This window comes from Globicephala melas, chromosome 7 (genome assembly GCF_963455315.2).
Source record: "Globicephala melas chromosome 7, mGloMel1.2, whole genome shotgun sequence".
NCBI classification, from domain to species: Eukaryota; Metazoa; Chordata; class Mammalia; order Artiodactyla; family Delphinidae; genus Globicephala; species Globicephala melas.
Window position 1 is genome coordinate 81333554 of NC_083320.1, and position 20009 is coordinate 81353562.

At 35.5% G+C, this 20009-nt stretch overlaps 1 protein-coding gene across 12 annotated transcripts in view; it reads right to left on the reverse strand.

The window, feature by feature from the left end:
* MBD5 (methyl-CpG binding domain protein 5) overlaps positions 1 to 20009 on the reverse strand; it is a 407333-nt gene that overhangs the window by 29210 nt on the left and 358114 nt on the right. For 10 of the 12 annotated variants that reach the window (XR_011377588.1, XM_070045989.1, XM_070045986.1 and 7 more), the window contains 3 exons: positions 17415 to 19550; positions 4172 to 5197; positions 2339 to 2547 (listed from right to left, as the gene is read on the reverse strand). Coding sequence is in view for 11 of the 12 variants with exons in the window: in XM_070045989.1 (XP_069902090.1) it covers positions 2339 to 2547; positions 4172 to 5197; positions 17415 to 19550 (3371 nt within the window). In the remaining variant the exon portion in view is untranslated. The remainder of the gene's footprint in view (positions 1 to 2338; positions 2548 to 4171; positions 5198 to 17414; positions 19551 to 20009) is intronic. The other 2 variants (XM_070045994.1, XM_070045993.1) reach the window with 1 other exon arrangement.

Here is a 20009-nt window from a genome sequence, read left to right on the forward strand (position 1 = left end):
GAGTATCTATCCACAGGAACTTATGGCTTCCAACCACAGCTGGGGGCTTACGTTCCCATCAATCCTATGATTCTCTGGTTAGGTATCACTCCCTCTCACAACTATTCAGGTATTTATCCACTTCCTCAAGCCAGCTGCTGTACCATATCCCACAGTATTCTTAGGAAATGACCTTACTTAGAGATAATGAAGTTCACAGGTTAAGAATTCTCATAATTCTTATACTCTGCTATTCCCTGCCTTCCGGCAGCACACACTTCTCTGCAGTATATGTGTCCCTGATCCTGTCCTGCTTCCCAGTGTAAGAGGAGCCCCTTCTACTCTCTGAGAGTCGTCCTCCATTCATGTTGTGGATCCCAAGCCTCTCCTCAGGGATCTTGCCTTATCTGTTACCCCTTTTCTTCTTTATGTTCAATCTCTTCCACTTTTTTTGGTCTCTTTCCTTTAGCATTCACCTATGTGCGTGGCTTCCATATTTTACAAGTTTGCATTCAACCTACACCCGCCTTGGGGCACTACCTTGTTTCTCGTATGTTCTTCATAGTTAAGTTTTTGAAAGTTTTTGAAAGAGTAATCCATACTCTTTCTTTTCTCATCCTTACATTCATTGCAGTCTGGTTCCTGCTCCCACAACTCCACCAAAACTGCATTCCACCAAGTCACTGGGGATGCTCTTACTGCTAAATCTAATGGAGTCCCTTCAGGCTTTATCTAACTATTTACTCAGTGACACGTCCTCTTTCCTTCTAAATTCTTTTATTATATAAGACATATATGAACATTTTCTCATTGTCAGAAAAGAGAAAAGCTTTCATCACTTCCCCACCCAAATCTGTACTTCTGCATGCCACTCTGATGCCATTTCTTTCTCAGAAGTAATCAATGTTCTAGTGCATCCTTGCAGACTTGTTTTTAATACCTTAAGGTGTGTAGGTGTATATCTAGTCTCCCTTCTTTCTTCCATTCCTTCCTTTCTTCCTGCCTTCTTTCTTTCTTTCACATAAATGGTATTGTATTTTAGTATTGTTCTATAATACTACAGTATTGGAGCTCTGTAATCTTGTGGATCTTCTATATCAGATTATATAAATCTACCTAATCTTGTAAACTACTAGATAGATGGATATAGCATAACATATTTTACTATTTCCCTCCTGATGGCTGCTTAAGTGGTTTCTAATTTTTGACGCCATAAATCAAGTTGTAATGAACATTCTAGACTGTGCCCTTTTGTTCACATTTGAAGATTTCTCTAAAATAGATACATAAAAGTTGAACTTCTGGGTCAAAGGAGGTGTGTGTATATATGTATATGTATACATATTTTATATGTATATAAATATATGTATATATATGTACATATTTTATATATACATATTTTATATATATAAATATATATATATTTTATATATATATATTTTTTTACCCTCCAAAAGGACAATATCAGCATACAATCAGACAAACATATATCTGAAAGAATCCATTTTCCCATGCCTCTGTCAGCAAGGGATATCATCAATCTGATGAACATAGTAATGTTGTAATTTATATAACTCTGATTATTCTTTTCATGTTTATTACTAATTATTATTTAATTTTCTCTGAATTGTCTGTTCATTTCTATTGCTCATTTTTCAAATCAATTATCTTTTTTCTTCCTAATTTGTAGGGGCTTTAAAAATATTATGAATGGGAATTATTTGCTATTATTATGCAAGTATTTTCTGCCAGGTTGCCACCTGTCTTGAACTTTGTTTAGAATACCTTTGGTCATACAGATTTTAAAGTTTTATGTATTCAATTCTGTTACCTCTTTTCTTTTTGACTTCTTGGTTTTGTGTCTTGCTGAAAGAGGCTTCTCTACCCCAAGATTATTTTAAAATCTTCTATATTTTTTTCATGTATTTATTTAGTGTTACTCTTTCCATCCAGCTCCTTAATCTACCATGAATTTATTCAGTTTGTAGAACTAAAAGAAGACCATGTGGCTGAAGCCGGGCAGGGAGTGGTGAGAGCTGGGGCTGGAGAGTGAGGCAGGGTAAGCATGTTAAGGATATGGATTTTAATCATGGGAGCGATGGGAAACCACAAAAGGGTTTAACAGGGTAACATGATCAGTTTTTACTAACAGCTCCAAAAGGACCAGTGATATGCTTCAGACAAAATAAAATGCTTCACACAAAAAACTGGAATGTTTAACAATATTCATTATTGAGAAATAATAGTAAGTAAAGGTGAAAAGGTACATAACTACCTTCTTTCGTCTCTTCCCCCCCAATTAAGTAAAACAAATAGTAAATATTGTTTTCTACTAAAGTAACCCAGGGAAGGAGAGTACCTGAAAGTTCTGAAACAGACAAGCCATGGGGTTATTGTTAGCTGGGCAAGGAATTGTGGACTGTCCTTGAAAAGCCTGGAGATTCTGGTACCCCTGAAGAATCTGCTGCTGTTGCTGAGTTGGAGGAAACATCTGATTGTTGTTTAACAGCGACTGTAGATGAGTCAGTTGATGGTTATTCAAAGTACTGTTTATTGAGGACATGTCACCTATAGTTTGAAAAACATAAAATATAAGTCAATGTGATTCTTTGGAGGTCCTATGCCTATCTTTGTTGAGGATTCCTAAAACAAAAACTAAAAACTAGACTTACATGGTAATTCTTTTTTCTTTTTCTCCTCAAAGTATTACTAAGTGGTAAGGAAAGAGTAGTTTTATTATTTAATTTCATCTTTCACAATTAGTGTTTTGATTTTGTATCACGGAGAGACAAGTTAAGTCTTTGGTCTATCTACTAGCCAATCCTTATATATTGATTTTCATTGTTATAGAATTCCCTGAAACCATTTTTGTTAGAGCAACTACAATTAAAAGTTAAAATTAGTCCTAACTGCTTTAGCAAGCATAAGTGTTTGACAAGATAGTTAAAACAAGTGGGTCTGATCAGGCCTGTTTACAAAATTTAGTTCTCAAGCCACAGTCATCAATAAATACCATCAAATAAAATCAGATTTGGTCTAGAAATATGTATTTTGTTTTGTTTTAATGTGTATTTTTTATACAAAATATGTATTTTGTATTTTGGTTACTTAAAACTAAAATTGTACAGAAAGCTAATAATACAAAAGGATTCATTGTCACAGTCATTAAAAATAAATATTATATAATCAGATAGGATTAGTTAATAACTACATTTATATTCAAAATTCAAAATTAACTTGTTTTGAAATTACACTGAAATTATTTTGAGGATAACGTCACAGAAATTGCCCTATAGCTTGAAATCTGTAAATCTGTAATGCTTTGTAGGTTACTTAACTACATTGATTTGACCGCCAAATAGAACTAATTAAACTTTTTTGTAAAAGTGTCCATGAAATCTGGAAACATATTTTTTTAAGATACTGAAGATACCCTTGACAATATCATGTATATTTGCCTATGTTTCCAGACTTTATGGACATCATCTCTATACTTTATATTACAATTACTCACATCAAACAGCTGAACATACTTGACATTATTTTCTAAATTTTTTGAGATAAGACAATCTACATAAAGGATTTTGTTTTTAAGCCACAAAGTTCTAAAGAATAATACTGCTTGAGAAAACCTAGCAGTAGCTATTGGGGCCTTCTGTTTCCTTGAACTTGGGCAAACTTTAACTCTGAATGTTATTATGCCTTGCTTCTTATTTTGCTGGATAAGCATTTAGTTTTGTTTATTTAGGGATCACATGGAAAAACACTTCCTCAAACCGTTTTCATCCACAGTGCAGCTGCTCATACTAACCCTGTGATGCCACACCAACTAAAATTCAAATAAATGTTATTTTTAAGGTGCACCTGTGCTTTAAGTATTTGAAAAATAAGACTCTACTTGGCTTAAGAGAATGATGGGTAGGTTAGGTTTAGGTGGCATCAGAATTAGAAGAGAAAGCAGATTAAAATGATATTTAGTATTGCTAGAATAGGGGGAAAAGGAAGAAGTCATTTTCATGTTTGTATAACTATGGTTGTGTGTGGGTGTTATTATATTTAGTTCCTTAAGCAAGCTGTGACATAACAAAAACATTTTTAAAAATAGTGTGACAAAATGGAGTTTTTTTAAAAAGGAGAAAATGAATTAGAAAAACGTTTCTTTTGTAAAAATTTGTGAAAAAATTTAACTTACCAAGCAGACCTGTCCCCAGTAGAGGGTTAAGTAGCTGTGGCACCACAGAGTTACTGTTCAGTTTAGCTGGACCAGGTGTATTCCCAGCATTATTAGATATATTCAGCAATGTTTCTGCCATTGACACCACTGCTGTCCCACCAAGTGTTGAGACAGTCAGTGCTGCCACTGCTGATGATGTAGTGGTTGTGGTAGTGGTTGCCTGGGAAGAAGTTGCTATGGAAACCTCTGGATGATTAGCGGTGTTGGCCGATGCCGAGTTCAGGACACCTCCCAACAGCTGGGGATTCAAGGCCATTAATCCTGAGGCCCCAGTGACAGCTGGGAGGAACAGGGGGTTAAAAGTAGTGTCACTGCCTGCAAAGCTTGGTAAAGGGTTCCCCAGGGGGCTGGTTAAAAGGGTCTCAGCTCGGCTGTTCTCTGACTGATTGCTTGGCAAATGGTCTGGTGGGGCTGTCATCTGTGTTAATGAGGGTAAAGGGGTATTTTGCTGTTGCAAAAGATCTGAGATGGTCAGATTGAAAGATGGCAGGGGAAGCATGGCAGCTGCGTGGGCTTGGTTCTGAAGCAGGGCTGCTAAGAGTTGAAAGTGAACAGGCTGCAATACCTGCCCATCCATGTCACTGGAGAGAAAAGCTAAAGCAGCGTTTACATTCGGGTTGAGAAAACCTAAAGGGTGGAGGTTGATCTCAGACTTGCCTTCTCCTGCTGAAGGCTGGAGGATATTTAATAGATTCTGGTTTAGGAGATGCTGTTGATTCACTGGCAAAGAGATAGGTAGAGAACTGAGGAGGCTGGGGTTCAAGGGGTGTGGAAGATGGTTGTTTGAAGTGCTGTTGGATGGAAAATGAAGTGCGTGCTCCTGGCCAACAAAAGGAAAATCACTCCCAATGGGCAGCTGACTCTGCAGTGGGTTTCCAGCTGCGGTGGTGACTATGACGCCGTCTTGAAGGACAGATGTTGTCTTTGTGATGGCAGGGTGGTTGGTGCCAGCTATGGCTATGGAGGATGATGGTCCTGAACCGCCTAAAATAAAGGGAAAAAAACCCACTTATTAATTATGGATGTTAAGGAAGACAACTCTATAAAAATACATCAAGATACATTTCAAATAATATGTTACATGTCCTCTGTAGATTCTAGCCAGACAAACTGTAATTAGAGATGATTTGACATGTTAATGAAACTAGTTTGACTTCATACTTCTTGACTTACTTTGAACATGAATATATTGAAGAAGCTTAGTACTTTAAGCAATACCTGTTTCTAACTATCAAATATTTTGTTTTTCACAACCAGACAAGGTGAAAATGGAGGAAGTTGTGCTGTAGTCCATTCAATTGGGTAGATAAAAGTAACAATGCTTCATTTTTCAAAATATATTTTTACATTTAAAAAAAAGTTTTTGTTCTATATTTATAATACCAGTACTTTCTTTTAGTGGAAAAACCCCCCCCACATAGAATATGCATGAGAATACAAAACAGAAAATAAAAAGTGCCTATGTAGATAACTATTAATATTTTAGTGTATAGTTTTCTGGGCTTTTCCCACCTATATATATATATATATATGCAGAAATATATATACACGTTACATATATTTTTTAACAAGAATGGAATCATATTGTTTTGCAGCTTTTTTTCATTTATCAATATATTGTGAATATCCTTTCATGTTAACTATAGATCCATTTTACTAGTATCATGTATGGATATACATAATTGATTCAATCCATTGTTGTGGATATTTCGATTGTTTACAATCTTTTACTATTTCAAGCAACGCTATGCTAAACATTCTTATTAACTCATCTTTGCCAATATGCTCAATTATTTTCTAAGGGAAAATGCTTAAAAGTGGAATTCCAGGGACAAAACGTTTACATATTTTTAAAGCTCTGGATAGACATTGTCAGACTGCCTCCAGTGAAGCTGATCAATATATATTCAATTTATATTTCTATAAACAATGTAGGCAGCGCTCATTTTTCTCACCAACACTGTGTTTTATCATTATTTTTAAATCTTTGCCATTCTAATAGCATAAAGATACTTTATACTCATGATTCCTTAAATCAGACCAGTCTTCACCCAAATAGCATTCTTTTTTTTTTTTCCAAATAGCATTCTTAACCTTGAAAGTCTTATGTATGCTAAAGATGTATATATTAAAGTATACTAAAGTAATGTATATTAAATTCAGGGAACTTAATAATAAAATTTCAGTTGTGTATTATAATTGTTTTAGTTGTTATCAATCCAAGCTACACAAAATAATTACCTAGAGAACTTAAAAACAAACAAACCAATGTCTGGACCCTATCCAAGACCAGCTGAAAACTCATCTCTTGGGGTACAGCCTGGGCAGTAGTATTCTTTGAAATCACCCCTGGTGATCCAGATGCACAAGGGGTGGGGTGGGGAGGGTGAGAATCACATTCTGTTGAAGGAACCTACAATCATTTTTTTGAAAAATGTCTTACCCTAAAGAAATGCATTGTTTCATTTAATACATGCATTTGGCAAATATTATAAGCACATACACTTAATTTATTAAAATATTAAACATGTATATGTTATTATGAACAATACCAGTGTTACTGAAAATCTAAAATAATTCAAACACTTTACTGCTGTGCTACATGTCATCATAACAAACTTTATATTTGACCACGTTACCATTGAGGCCTTGTTCAAATACACAGAAATGATTCCATAGTTGTAATAGTAGTACAGATATAACTATATATTATTCTTGTTTCCTCCTACCAGACTACCAAAATAATTTTTCCTTTCTGACATAAAAACTCCGTACTAATATTTTAAACCATGTAGCATATGGATTGATCATATTTATTGATCCAATAAAGTTCGGCATTTATATTTTGATTTTTTCATCATTATATATAACACACAAATGGACATCTTCCTGCATATGAAACCTTCCTACCTTTGAATTTTTCCTAAGGAAACTCATTGGCATGATTGTTGTGAGACTCAAAAATAGGTAAGTGAAAGGCTTGCAATGTGTAAAAGTATACAAATAAAAGGAGTTACCATTGTCATCATTATTATTGACATTAGTAGCTGCAGTTAGTTGTGATGACATGGTAATAGTAGTAAGTATAAATCAGCATATCCAACATATATATCTCTATAGCACGACTTTGCAATTTTTCCTAGCTGTTGTGGTCTTTTTTTTTTTTTTAAGCTCTGTTTCATTTAAAGGAGACAAAATGCCGAAGTAGGCATATGGTATACAATTTTTTAAATATTAATTCAGATTTGTAATAAAACAATCAACACCTTAAACATTTCATTGCTTCTTAAATCTTTCTGCTATTTCCGTTAAATAGGTATGTGCCTTATTTGCGTTTGGAATCCATCTTTTTAAACAAGCTAATAAAAACTCTTATTTACTAGTAATCACTATCTATGGCTTTTTCCCCTATCTGTTAAATAATAACGGCATATTTAAATGTACAGATCACCCATTCCTTTAACCACAGTCAGAGTACATTTTCAAAATACTCTAGTGTGTATATGACAAGGCTTTGTAGATGAAGGATTTCTGTAGAGGTTATTATTCTTTTATCTTTATTTTGTAAGAGAGAAACATCCACATTGAGGATTCATGAAAGTAGTCATTTGGGGACATTATTCTAAAAATTCTCCATCTAAATATTCTTGAGGAATGACAGTAAAGAAAATATAGCTACTTTGGGTATATTTTTGCATTACAAACAAGAAGCAGGTGAATACCACAAGCTTCTTAAGGCTAATATGCGGATCAGGCATATTTTTTATTTTCTCTAATTTTCAACACACCAATTCAACAATCAAATACACTCTACTGAACAAAAGGGTAGAAATGGTGATACAAACAAATAAACAACAACAATACAACACGCTGCCCTTTCTTTAAGGAACTCAGAGTTTAGGCAATGTGATAAACACACAGATCTCTCTGTCTCTCTCAAATATACATTTTTTGAGAGCTTATTACAAACCAGGAAATTTTAAAGCTCTTTTCACGTATCTAGTATAACTACAAGGCAATAAGCCAGGAACAATAGCAGGTATATAACAAGGGGACAATTGTAAAACTGAAGGTGTCAGGAAAAACTAAGCAAGCGGTAACATTTGATCTGGGATTTGAGAGTGGAAAAGGAGATAGAAAAGGCTTCTAAGTAGAAGCAAAGTAATTTTTTAAAAAGGCAAGGAGATAATAAAATGTATGGAGGGTAATAGAGTCCTATGTATCCTCAGAACAAAGAAATATGACTGAAAATATTGTATGGTGCTTTCCTACACACCCAAGCCCTCCCACCCATGGTTAAACCTGCTGCCTTAGATAAGCAGTGAAGAAATTTAAAATCATCTTTCTAAACCATTAAAGGCAAGGATCACTTCTTATTTCCCTCCGTATTTCCAAGACCTAAGAGTCTCTGGCACGTGGTTAGCATTCAAAAAGTGTTGGTTGAATCAATCTATTAAGATCGTAAAACTTGCATTCAACTTCTAGGAATCAGATCACTTGATGCTGTGTGTGTGTGTGGCAAGTGTGTATGTGGAGGAGAGAATACCACCCATTTGTGGAGAAAAGTGAAAACTGACTCTGTAGGGTATGATTGGTCCAATGCCAGGAGATAAGGGATGCTGGAAAGGAGATGGCTGAAAGATGTTAAGTTACTTTAGAAGACTCCCAAGTGTGCTGGGGAGTTAAAATAATCTTATGGAGGAAGACGTCCATCCTAAAGTACTCTGAATTCTTAAAGTCAACTCATTAATGCTTGGGGTAATTGAAAGAAGATCCTGAATTTTTATAGCAGGAGGGAAACTGGAAATTGCTTATTTCTGAAGCACTTAATCTTGAACAGGCATTCTCTGGTGAACTTACTTCATAGTTCTGCATAAAAACCTGTGGTCTGTTGAAGCATGTAGGGAAAAAGTTTTCTTAAAGCTGAGTTTTCTTTTGGCAGCTAAGATGTTTTGAGCTTAATCTAATGAGGGAGAGAGTTTTTTTAAAAGAGTTTTTAAAATAGCAAACTATTCACTAAACATTTAGCAGTTAAATAACTAAAAGGCAGCTGGGAGCCTCGAACAAGTTAGTAAGCTGGAGAAGTCCTTTAATTAGAAAAAATTATTATTTCACACCAGCCAGCAGCACCATGAACTGGCATAACTTCTTTTTCTCATTGTTTCTGTTACTTTTAAAGAAGTAGGAAATAAGACTGGAAAGCCATCCAAATAAACTTTCCTGGTGTGAGATCACATGCCTAGACACCCAATCAGACACTGAGATAGTCCAGTACAATTAGGAAACAACAGTGGTAGCTTTTTCCAGTGGGGTAGATTTCCAGATATAAACAGTATTCTTTGCACACACATATAATTTATGATGTGTGTGTGTGTGTCTGTATATGTGTGTGTATACAGAAATAGCATCAGTAATTTTTTTAAGGATTTTTTAAAGGATGTTTTCCTATTACTAACAATTTCATTCTTGAGGTGTTTTATTTGCCTCATTTTTTAAACACTGCTTTTCAAAACAAAGGTAATGTCTACTTCTTTAGAGTTATTTCTCTTCTTCGTCACCAATATTCTTTGAGAAGAGTCATTGTTCATATCATGCTAAACTCTCTCATGGTTAGTCCTTAAGTATTAATAATATTGTTGTACATGTCTTTGTATGTGTACAAGAGAGGGCATAAAGCTCGTTTTAAAATGTCATTTTACCAGTTTGATCTATAGCTTCAATTTTGAATAAATACTACTTAATGCTAGAAAACTTTTTCTTAATTGATATGCCCAAATACTGCTTTTTATCCATAAATTCAAGAACCTAAGAAATACATCATATGGAACATACCCCTTCACTATTTGACCTTTATCATTTGCTTTGGCCAGTGTACTTTAATTGCAAACAGGGTCAATGATAATCCTTAATAAAAACGAATGCTTCTAGAAACAAGAGAAAATATCATGCCCTAGTGAGTCTAATAAATATAATTCACTTTTCAATCCCATGGAAATAGTAAAATTTTCTCTTCTATATTTAAAGGATTTAAAAAATTGAAAGATAACTTTTATGAGGTCTAGATCTTCCAACAAGATATTATTTTCCCAAGCCTTAGTAATGATAAGGTAATATGTATTTACAAAAATATACCAAACTCTATCTTTGTGTTTTGGATCCTGATGTAAATTCCTAGCATTCCTTTACCAGAAGTAGGCAGGAAGCCCTAGGGACTAGTGTCTATTTGTTCTCCATAAGGAAGGGAGGGAGGGACCCAAAACCAACACAACTTAGGAGAAAAGGAAGAGGGGAAAGGAATCAGTGGCAGTATCTGAGGAAATAGTCTCCACCCTCAACAGGGCCAACCTCTTAGGGAAGAGGAAAGAACAGTGGAAGGACTGTAGCTTGAATCTTGGAAATATGAGGTCTGAGTGATTATGACCGTGTTGAGGAGGCGAGGCCAGTCTTCGGGTGGTAATGGGGTCAGACAAAAAAAAGGGTGTTTTACTACTGATCACTTCTGCTTCCTTTATTAATACATAGAATTACTCTGAAAACTGTTGAAATGAAAAAAATTGCTTGAGATTTTTCACTGTTTCTCAAGTAACAAAGATTTTTGGTTTTTTTTTTACAAATGCTTTTTATCATATTTTTCTTAATATTTATTGTAAAGAAGCAAATGCTGAGAGAAGAGGTTAAGTCTCTTGCTTGGTAGGATTTCTGTTCTCTCAAAATGCTAGAATAACAGTTAAAATGCTCCATCCATCAATATACCAACTGGAAGTTTATCTCATTTTGTTTAATGAGCAGAGCAAGTAGAGATTCTAGATTATGAATAGTTAACTTTGTATCCTTCCATTGTGACTATTTTATTTTCAGTGTTAAACAGTGCAGAGCACATACTAGGTATTCAATAAATATTTGCTGAGTTAATTACCTCATGAATATTCTAAGACAGTGCTTAGACCTATTTAAGACTGTAAAATCGATTTAGTATGCCCCCAAACCAGTATATTTTGATAAATGAAATAGAAAAGAAAAAAAAAAGAGTACATTGCATAACTGGGATATTATTTTGTGGAAACTGTGTCTGTTAACTTATACATGTGAGTGCTGGGTCATGTTCTGCTGGTGAGTGATGAAATCATTTCAGTAGATCATGACTGTCGTAAAAAAAAGAAATAGAATAAGACAGGATAAGATAGAATGGGAACTAAAATGTCAGAGTGCATCACACAGAGTGTTTTTTTCAGGAAACTTTTGTTGTACATTCAAAACATATCTCTAGTTAAATGGAATGCAAGTTAATTTCTTGCCGTGGTTAAAAGTAAAAATAAGTTTGAAAAACACTGTTTTAGGATCAGGCCTCTCAGTTGCTCAACTCCGTGGGGGATGGTCTATGGAGTTGTGTTCCAGGAAGCATGTTTATCAGACTCTAAAGTGAGAGGTATCCCTGTGGAGTCGTGCAGCACAGGAGCTCCGCTCTGGGGCATTTGTGATAAATACTACTCTTTCTTATACCCGTACCCATGGGTCTTGGATAGATATTTAGAATTTCCCTGGACTAGCTCCTACCCCAGGAGTATCTCAGCAACTCCTTCAGACTTCTGTTTGTCTAGTTCCATTCCTAATCTGTAAAAAGGTGAGTTGTTACTTTGACTTTGCAAGAAGTATAATTCTTAGAAAATAATTTTTACTCTACTCTTTGCTTTGTTAGCATTAATGTTGTTTGATATAAGTTCCTCGAAGGTAGGAAGTTTATGATTTGATTTATTTAGTACTCCATGCACATGGAAATGAAATTTATTTTGATGACACTAGGAAAATGTTTAAGAATTATTTTTAATGAGTCAAGTCTTTGTAGAGTTGACATTACTGCCTAGAATTTAGGTACTTTTAGAAGCTGCTTCAATGTTCTTAGACCACTTGATTTTAGTAAATAATAGCTTAGGCATCCCCTTGAGAACTGAAGGATTTCTAGTGATTTTAGAAGTGAGCTTAGTGTGTTGCAATAGAATAAAATTCCCCCAATTTGCACACTGGGACAATTTATTTCTTGAAAGGTACAAAATAGATCATTGAATCAGTAAACATATCACACCACTCTGAGTTGTTATCACCTTTGATTACATAGACTCAGTGTCTAAATTTGAACATATTTTAACTCCTCTTTTTGTACACAAGGAAACATTAAACCTGGAATATGTAAACAAAGCAAGTGGTGTAACCCTGATATTAGGAAACCTTCTTAAACAGCAAGACACTGCCTGTTGTAAAAATAACTTACAGCAAAGAAGAAATGGCTCATTTTGCAAAAATTTAACTAAAAGAATAGACATAGATTTTTATCACATAATGAAGATTTTAATATAGTTTTGGTATTTGGTTAAAAAACAAGAGCAGAGGGCAAGTTTCAACCTAGAAGCCTATGCATCAATCAGGTGAGGCGTAAAATCTAGGCATTTAAAAACTTGGGTGGAAATACTCTCAATAGCAATTATTATTAATTCAGTCACAACCTTAAAGGAGTCTCTGCCTTTTTTCATTCTACATAAGTCTATAAAAGACTAGAGGCTTATTTCCACACAAACGTCCCATATCCTGAGACAGCTAACATAGAACAATTCATCCTGGAGTATTTTTATCCCATAATCTTTTTGCAACTATAACCTCAAATGAAGGAAATGACAATTTCCCTTTATTTTCTTTACTGGCATGCTCTGAGAATAAATACATAAATAGAACAAAAAACCAAGCTTGCACTTTGCAATATTTTATCCAAAGCATTCTTTTGTGATCTCTAATTTTCTTATACCTACCATATTAGTGGCTGCACTGAGTTTCAATCAAATGTATTTTGTGCTGAAAAAAACCACTTTCTTTTCCAGAGTTAAAAAAAAAAAATATATATATATATATAAATATTCATGAGCAAATATTTATTCATAGGTTTATTTATATTCTTGTTAGTCAATGTATATCTTTAAGAGTTAAGGCAAATAAATGATTGAATTGTTTTCTCTTTTGGTACAAACTCATACTCTGCCCTTTCACAGGACTACATTTTCATGTGTTTTAGAAGAGTTGATTAAATGTTTTTTATTAGAAAACAAAGTGAGAATATAAAAGGCATTTTAAAGTGAAAAAGTTATATTTAATGACTTTATCATATTGGAGGGAGGTAAGGTTCAGTTATTAAGTTGGTTAGCAGAATAATCTAAATCTTTTTGCTTCTTTGAAAATTGTGAAAACCCACAGGGCCATGGAAGGATGGGTTGTCATGTGGACACTGACAGGGCTGGGTCCTCGGCAGAGGCCCAGGTTACTGGCATGTGTGTTTTTGTTCTATGGTAAACAGGCGGGCAGCAGTCAGAGGCCCAAAGAGGCATGGACTTGATGAAATTTGTCAGTCAGGGGTACTGGATTTTGAATTCCTCCCTAAATCAAAACACCACAGGACACGTGCTGGAACCACTTAAGTGTTGAAACTTATCTCACTTCATAAACTGAAAGTTGCTTTAAATGTACACGAGTGATGGATTTCAGAACATACCTGCATTCAGCAGTTTGAGTGTTTGGATTGAGAATCAGGAACTGATTGGGGTTTGGTTGCCAGATCCACCAGAGCTTTGCTTTACAACTTGAGGAATGTCACCAAGTATCCTACTGGTCATTTTCTAAATCTGTTACATGGAAATATTAAACTTCACTTGTAATTTCATATCCAAAAAGCTAATAGAAACCTGTAAACTTTACAATGCAAAGTGTTTAGAGAGCTTTAGTGGAAAGGCAATTTCAAAACACCAAATAGAATTAATAAAACCTTGTATATTCTTAAGTTTTAGAAATGTTTTCTAAGCATTTCATACCTTTAATCTGATTTTTTTTTTTTTTACTACTTTGCCTCTGATTCTCATATATGAGTTTTAATACATTTAAAATATGGACTGGTATTCACATATAGGCCTAAAAAATGAATATTTGGGCTGTTTATGATAGAAAAACTTTCTTGAAAAGAAGTTTTTGAAAACAAATAGCCAATCGAATTAAACGTTTTCAGAGTGATTTCTGATCTTAAATAAGGTCTTAATGTAACATTTTTGAGCTGCTGCTTAGCAGACTGGGGAAAAAAGGCACTGGATTGAGCAGGAGGTCACTTGAGTTCTGTTCATGCTCCATTACCACAAGGAAGAGTTGGGCCATGTTACCTGTGGGTCTCTTTCACCCTCACTGTGCTATCACACCTGGAATGGCAGGGCTAGCGTCTGCAGAGTTGCCTCCTTCAAAGGCCTATTGACACATCACCCACTAGGAAACCCATTTTTATTTGAGTGAGGTGATACAAATTCATTCAAATAAAGGTTACCAAATATGATTCACAAATGAGGGGTAGTTCTTTTGATACTGTGGACATTTCATCTGCATTGGCACAAACATCCTAATTATTGTACACTAGGATATTAGAATCCAAATAGAGAAGGCAAAATTACTGACTTTTGTCTAAAAGTGCATCAAAAGTTTACAAACGTAGTTCCTAACATGCATTGGTATGCTTTGATTCACTATCTGTTGGGTATTTTTAAAGATTTGAAAGTGAAAACAGTATTTTTCACAACTAGATGTTTCAAATGAAGAACTTATGCAGCTGGGAAGAAAATGGATTTTAGAATCAGATGAACCTGAGTTCAAATCCTGATTCAATTATGTATGACCTTGGACAGTTATTCAAGTTCTCTGAGGCCCAATGTACTCATCTGTAAAATGAGGACAAGAATACCTTATACTTTGGAAAACTGCACAAATTAGAAATAATACAGGCAAATCACCTGGCACATCATAGGTACTCAATGACAGCTAAAAGCAACATTTTAAGAATAAAATGTGGTTTTCTTCTAATGCCTTACTAGTATGCTAGGAATACTCAGCAAAACTTAAAGGGATAGTTGTAACTGTCATCAGCTGTCTCACTCTGAAAGCCCAGCTTTGGTGTTTATTTCATGGATGAATACATGTCAGTGAAAATAAACATTCAGGCTAAGCAGTTATAATAACAGTACATTCAGTTGACACAGTTCACTGTGTATCTAAAAGAAACATGATATTAGAGACCTCTTTAATATTCAGCTCATCAAAAGAATTATATTAATTAGTAAATCTACCCATTTTTATTACCAGCTGCACATCAGAGCTATGTACATTAAGCAGTATTTAATTTTATTAGGTTACTACTTTAAAAAGTTCTTATTGACCTAGATTTTTATCAGGCATATGCTTTCTGTTAGCTTACACATGATTGGTCACATCTATATCATTACTAGACATTTATTCTCATCCCTTTTAGCTATTTATATGCTAACACTTTACTTATATTAGTAAATTTTCAACATGTGTGTTTTGACACTCCCAGCACTGGCAATCCAGATCTGATGTTTTACAGAGATGCACGGAACAAGAAAATACATGTCTAAGACTATATAAAATAATTCAAAACTTGACAATCAGAAGAAACAAGAATATAAATAAATGTTGGTCTTTTCCATTATAGATAAATTAAAATACATCATTAATAAAATACGTACACTTTGCAATATGAACTTAGACCTGAAACAAAGTAAGTTGAGGTAAGGGGTATCAAAATTGAAAGATATAACACAATGAGACTAACAATGCCTCATCTAAATGATTGAAGGTATGCTTAATAAATATAGTGTATTTTTAAATAGTTACTGATTTTATGTAACCTTAATCTGATAAATGCACAAGATTAAATTTTCATTTGTTTGGGATTATCTAAAAAGGAATATGAGTCATTGAAAAGCTGGAAGCCCCTTCAGAATAAGAATCCTGTTAAACACGTAAAAAATAGTTTCATGAGATTCCTTAGACTAAGAATATCAAGAAGGCACTAATCATTTCAATCATCATCTTCACCTTATATTCTTTTTAACAGAAGAGGTCAATGAACAGTTCTTCATTAAATACTGACATCGAAACATAACACATAACACAAGTTGTGGAGAATGGCAGGTAAAAGTAGTGACACCAGGAAGGAAAACACTTGATTTTACTATCAGCAACGAAGACATGTAGGTCATAATGCCTTTCCAGCATGGTGGTATAACACAGTCTATATATATCTACACAATAGATTATTAAAAGCCTCAGTAGTTTTCCCACTTCCAGTAGCAATCTGGTTTTAAAAGCCCACTGTTTTCATAGCTGAATAATATTGTCTCTATATTCATCTTTTATTTCCTCCCTGTCATTTCCCACCAATCTCTCAAATCGTCATTGTTGGGTTTTGGATATTCTTTCTATTATTCTTATGGTCAAATTTTCTGATGTCTCAATGAATTTATCTCTATAGTGCTTCTTTACGTTTTTTTGTAACAATTTCTGAGGACTCTACTGAAATAAAATATAGTTCTTTCTAATGTGTCTACTTTTAAATAAATTTGTCTCCTTCATTAATAGCGGATAAAGAGATACCATAATGTCAATGGTAAAAACAATGGTTAGTTCTCCAAGAAAACTGTAAAATAATTTCAAGATCAAAAATTCTGGAAATCAGGTTTTCAAGCCTTTTTTTATTAGAAAACTTCAATTATTACCTTTTTAAAAAAGGGAGTAGCCAATATCCATTTATGAATTTTTTCAAACAAATAATAATAAAGGATAGCAAACTAGGATAAGAAAACACATTAGAAGACAGCTTTCTACTTCATACAACTTCTAGTTACCTTTTCCTATCCATTCACCTATTTCTGGTCAGCAGCAAGAACAAAAAATCCATGTATTTCTGCCTTTTTTGGGGGGTTTTCCAAATGAGCTTCATTTACCTGAATACAAACAAGAGCTAGGGGAAACAGCTTTTATATTGGCATAGACCAAGTACATGTCTCATGAACCAGGAGATCCTGCCTTCTATGGCTTCTTTTGTAGTTTCGAGTCCAATGGTCATAGAACCAACTGAAAGTCGAACAAAATTCAAAATGACACAGGTTGACACATAACGGAAACACATGGAATCCTCTTGGCTGTTATTTTTTCTGAGACAAATCCCTAGCATTCTGTAAATAAAATTATAAATACTAAAGAAATGATGAGAATTTCACAAAGGGGAAAGGATCATTTCTTATCATAATAAATATTTTGGTATAAATTTTAAAAAAACGTATAAAAGTTTAGTACCTTTGGGTACTTTTTTCTAATAAAACCATACCTGCTTCAGAACTTGTTTGATTATAGCTGCTAACAATGCTGTTTGGTATCACTGGAGTGGAGGACGTTGAAATTCTTGACTGAGGTGGATTGGGATGTAATGAATTTCCTAAGGCCATGCCCGACTGACTGAGCATCCCACAGTTCCCGCTAGCCTGAATCTGATTTATTAAACCTGCAAGATGGTGGTTTGGGACTGGACTGTTACTGTGAACAAAGTTAGTGTTTGCATTGTGGCAGTGCACGGCTTCCCCTCTTAAAGGTACGTCCTGTGTCAGTGGATTCTGAAGACCACTGGAGTTCACACTGGGGTCTGTAAAATGCAGCTGGTTAGCAGAGCAAGGCAAAGCAGTATTTGAGCGCCCACAACCCGGGCTACTATTGCTACTCAAGTGAGAGCTTTGACAACTCATAGACTGTAGTAACTGAGACATTGAACTGATGGGAAACGACCCCTGACCCTGCTTCCTTAGCAAGTCGGGTCCAGGTTTAGGAACTGCAGAACTATCCATTTGAGACTGTCTGAGCAAACTCAACACTGTGGTAGGTGGCTGTTTTCTTTTCCGCAGTGAGTCCTTTTGCTGAGACATCAGCTTATCTCTTAGTGCTGCTCGACCACTTTGCCCTTCACCTGTTGGGAGAAGCATGTTGGCAGCAGGAGGGAACATGGTATTTAAAGTGCTATGTCCTTCAGTGTTGCCACTGCCAGCAACAGCTCCAGAATTGCTACTGCTGCTACTGTTGTTACCAGCAAGTTTGTTTTGATTTGCTAGCTGTGCTTTGGCTGCTGCTGAGAGTAAACTACTTGCTGGAAAGGAGGCAGCATTGTGCTGGTTCAAGATCTGATTTAAAGGCATTCCCAGCAAACCAGGCTGACTCTTTACAGAACCGCTTCCGGCAGATGCAGTAGGAAAAGCTGCACTGCTTGGGGTATTTAGTACATTACTCATTCCAGCAATTAATGGGTTAGGGATATCCTTGTACTGATGATGTCCATCGGACTTGGTAGAAGGGCTTGATGGCATTGATGGCCTTGGGGACCCTATTGTTGACCTTGGTGACCTGGGTGGAACCTTAATACCACTACAAGTGGCCTGGGGTCCTAGAGGTGGCATCATGAAATTTCCGTGATCTGATGATGTGGAAGATGAGCGTGATCTTTGGGGCGATGCCTCAATCCTTCCAATTCCAGTCCCCATCATGTGCACTGGGGATGTCACTGGAGAAGGGGACAGGGAGGTTGAAGCTGAATGCTGAACTCTTTGTACATGACTCCCATGATTCATGTGGCCAGGTTTTACGGTTGGCAAAGGGAGATTACTTGGCAAAGGAACAACAGCAGGAGGCATGCTTACATTCATCACAGGTACCTGAGAGTGGACATTTGAATGGAAACTAGTTGGATTAATGATAACAGGGTTCTGATTCACTGGTTTACTAGGAATAGGGTCAAGAATGCCAAGTGGATCTTTCTCAGATGTTAATGGCTTTTTCTGAAGAGCACAAGAAGGTGGAGGAGGGGGAGGTGGGCCTTGGGGTAGTTTGTGATGGAACATTGCTCGTGGTATTTCCATATTAGTTGAAAAATTACACATTGGTTTTTTCATTACTGGACTCTTTGTAGTCAAGGTTGGGGAAAGAGGTATATTAGTCCTTCCAGCCATTGCACAGGATGACTGTCCAGGAGAACCGTGTAGCATTACTGAAGGGGGAGAAAGAGGAGTCCTATTCAGGTGAATAGGACTAGAATTGGGAGCTCCGTGAAAACCAGGATTATTTCTTGTGAAAACATCAGGGCTTCCAAGTGGGTCAGTCCTTGGAGAGATTGAGCCATCTCCATATATCTGGGAACCTGACGACGCTGGGCTGGGCAGGCCTCCATGGCTGCCACGGAATGGAGATTTCTGTCCGTGTTCACTGCTGCCCAATCTCTGCCGGGGGTAGACAGGGTGGAGTTCTTGTTGCTGGCTTCCAGGCAGTTCTTGTACATATAGCCTTCCCATGGCATTTGATGATCCAATCATTAATTTGAAAGGATTCTTACATTCAGGCATTACAGAATTTGTAATTCCTTCGTGAGACTTATTTCTTACAGATCTTGGAGTTGCTGCCCGTGAAGGTACTACTGGAGTTGCATCTGATGTGAAAGAGAAAAAAAAAATAGAATCTGTTAGTAGTCTCAATTCTTTTGTGTTAGGATGGAGGGAGGGAAGGAAATGGGGAAGGGAGGGCATCTGAAAAAAGAAATCTGCAAACAGAAGCTGTGATTCTTTGCAATTAAAAAAAAAGTTCTGTACTCTACAATAAATTTTGATTGTAAGAGATGCACACTGTTCTCTCTTAGTTGACCAAAGGTTCTCAGTAACTGCTCATTATGCTTGTTTCCCTCATGTCTGTTGAGAAAGGATGGGGAACTGAATCTGTACATACTGACATTAGCCATTCTAATAGTATTTATAATATGCAAAATCAAGAATGACAGCCCAGATGGAAATGATGATGATTTTTTATTTTTTGGATTTGAATTTTTTAAGAACACAGTTACAATAGAAAATTGTAATCTGTGTGGCATAATATTTTCTTGAGTGATTTAAAT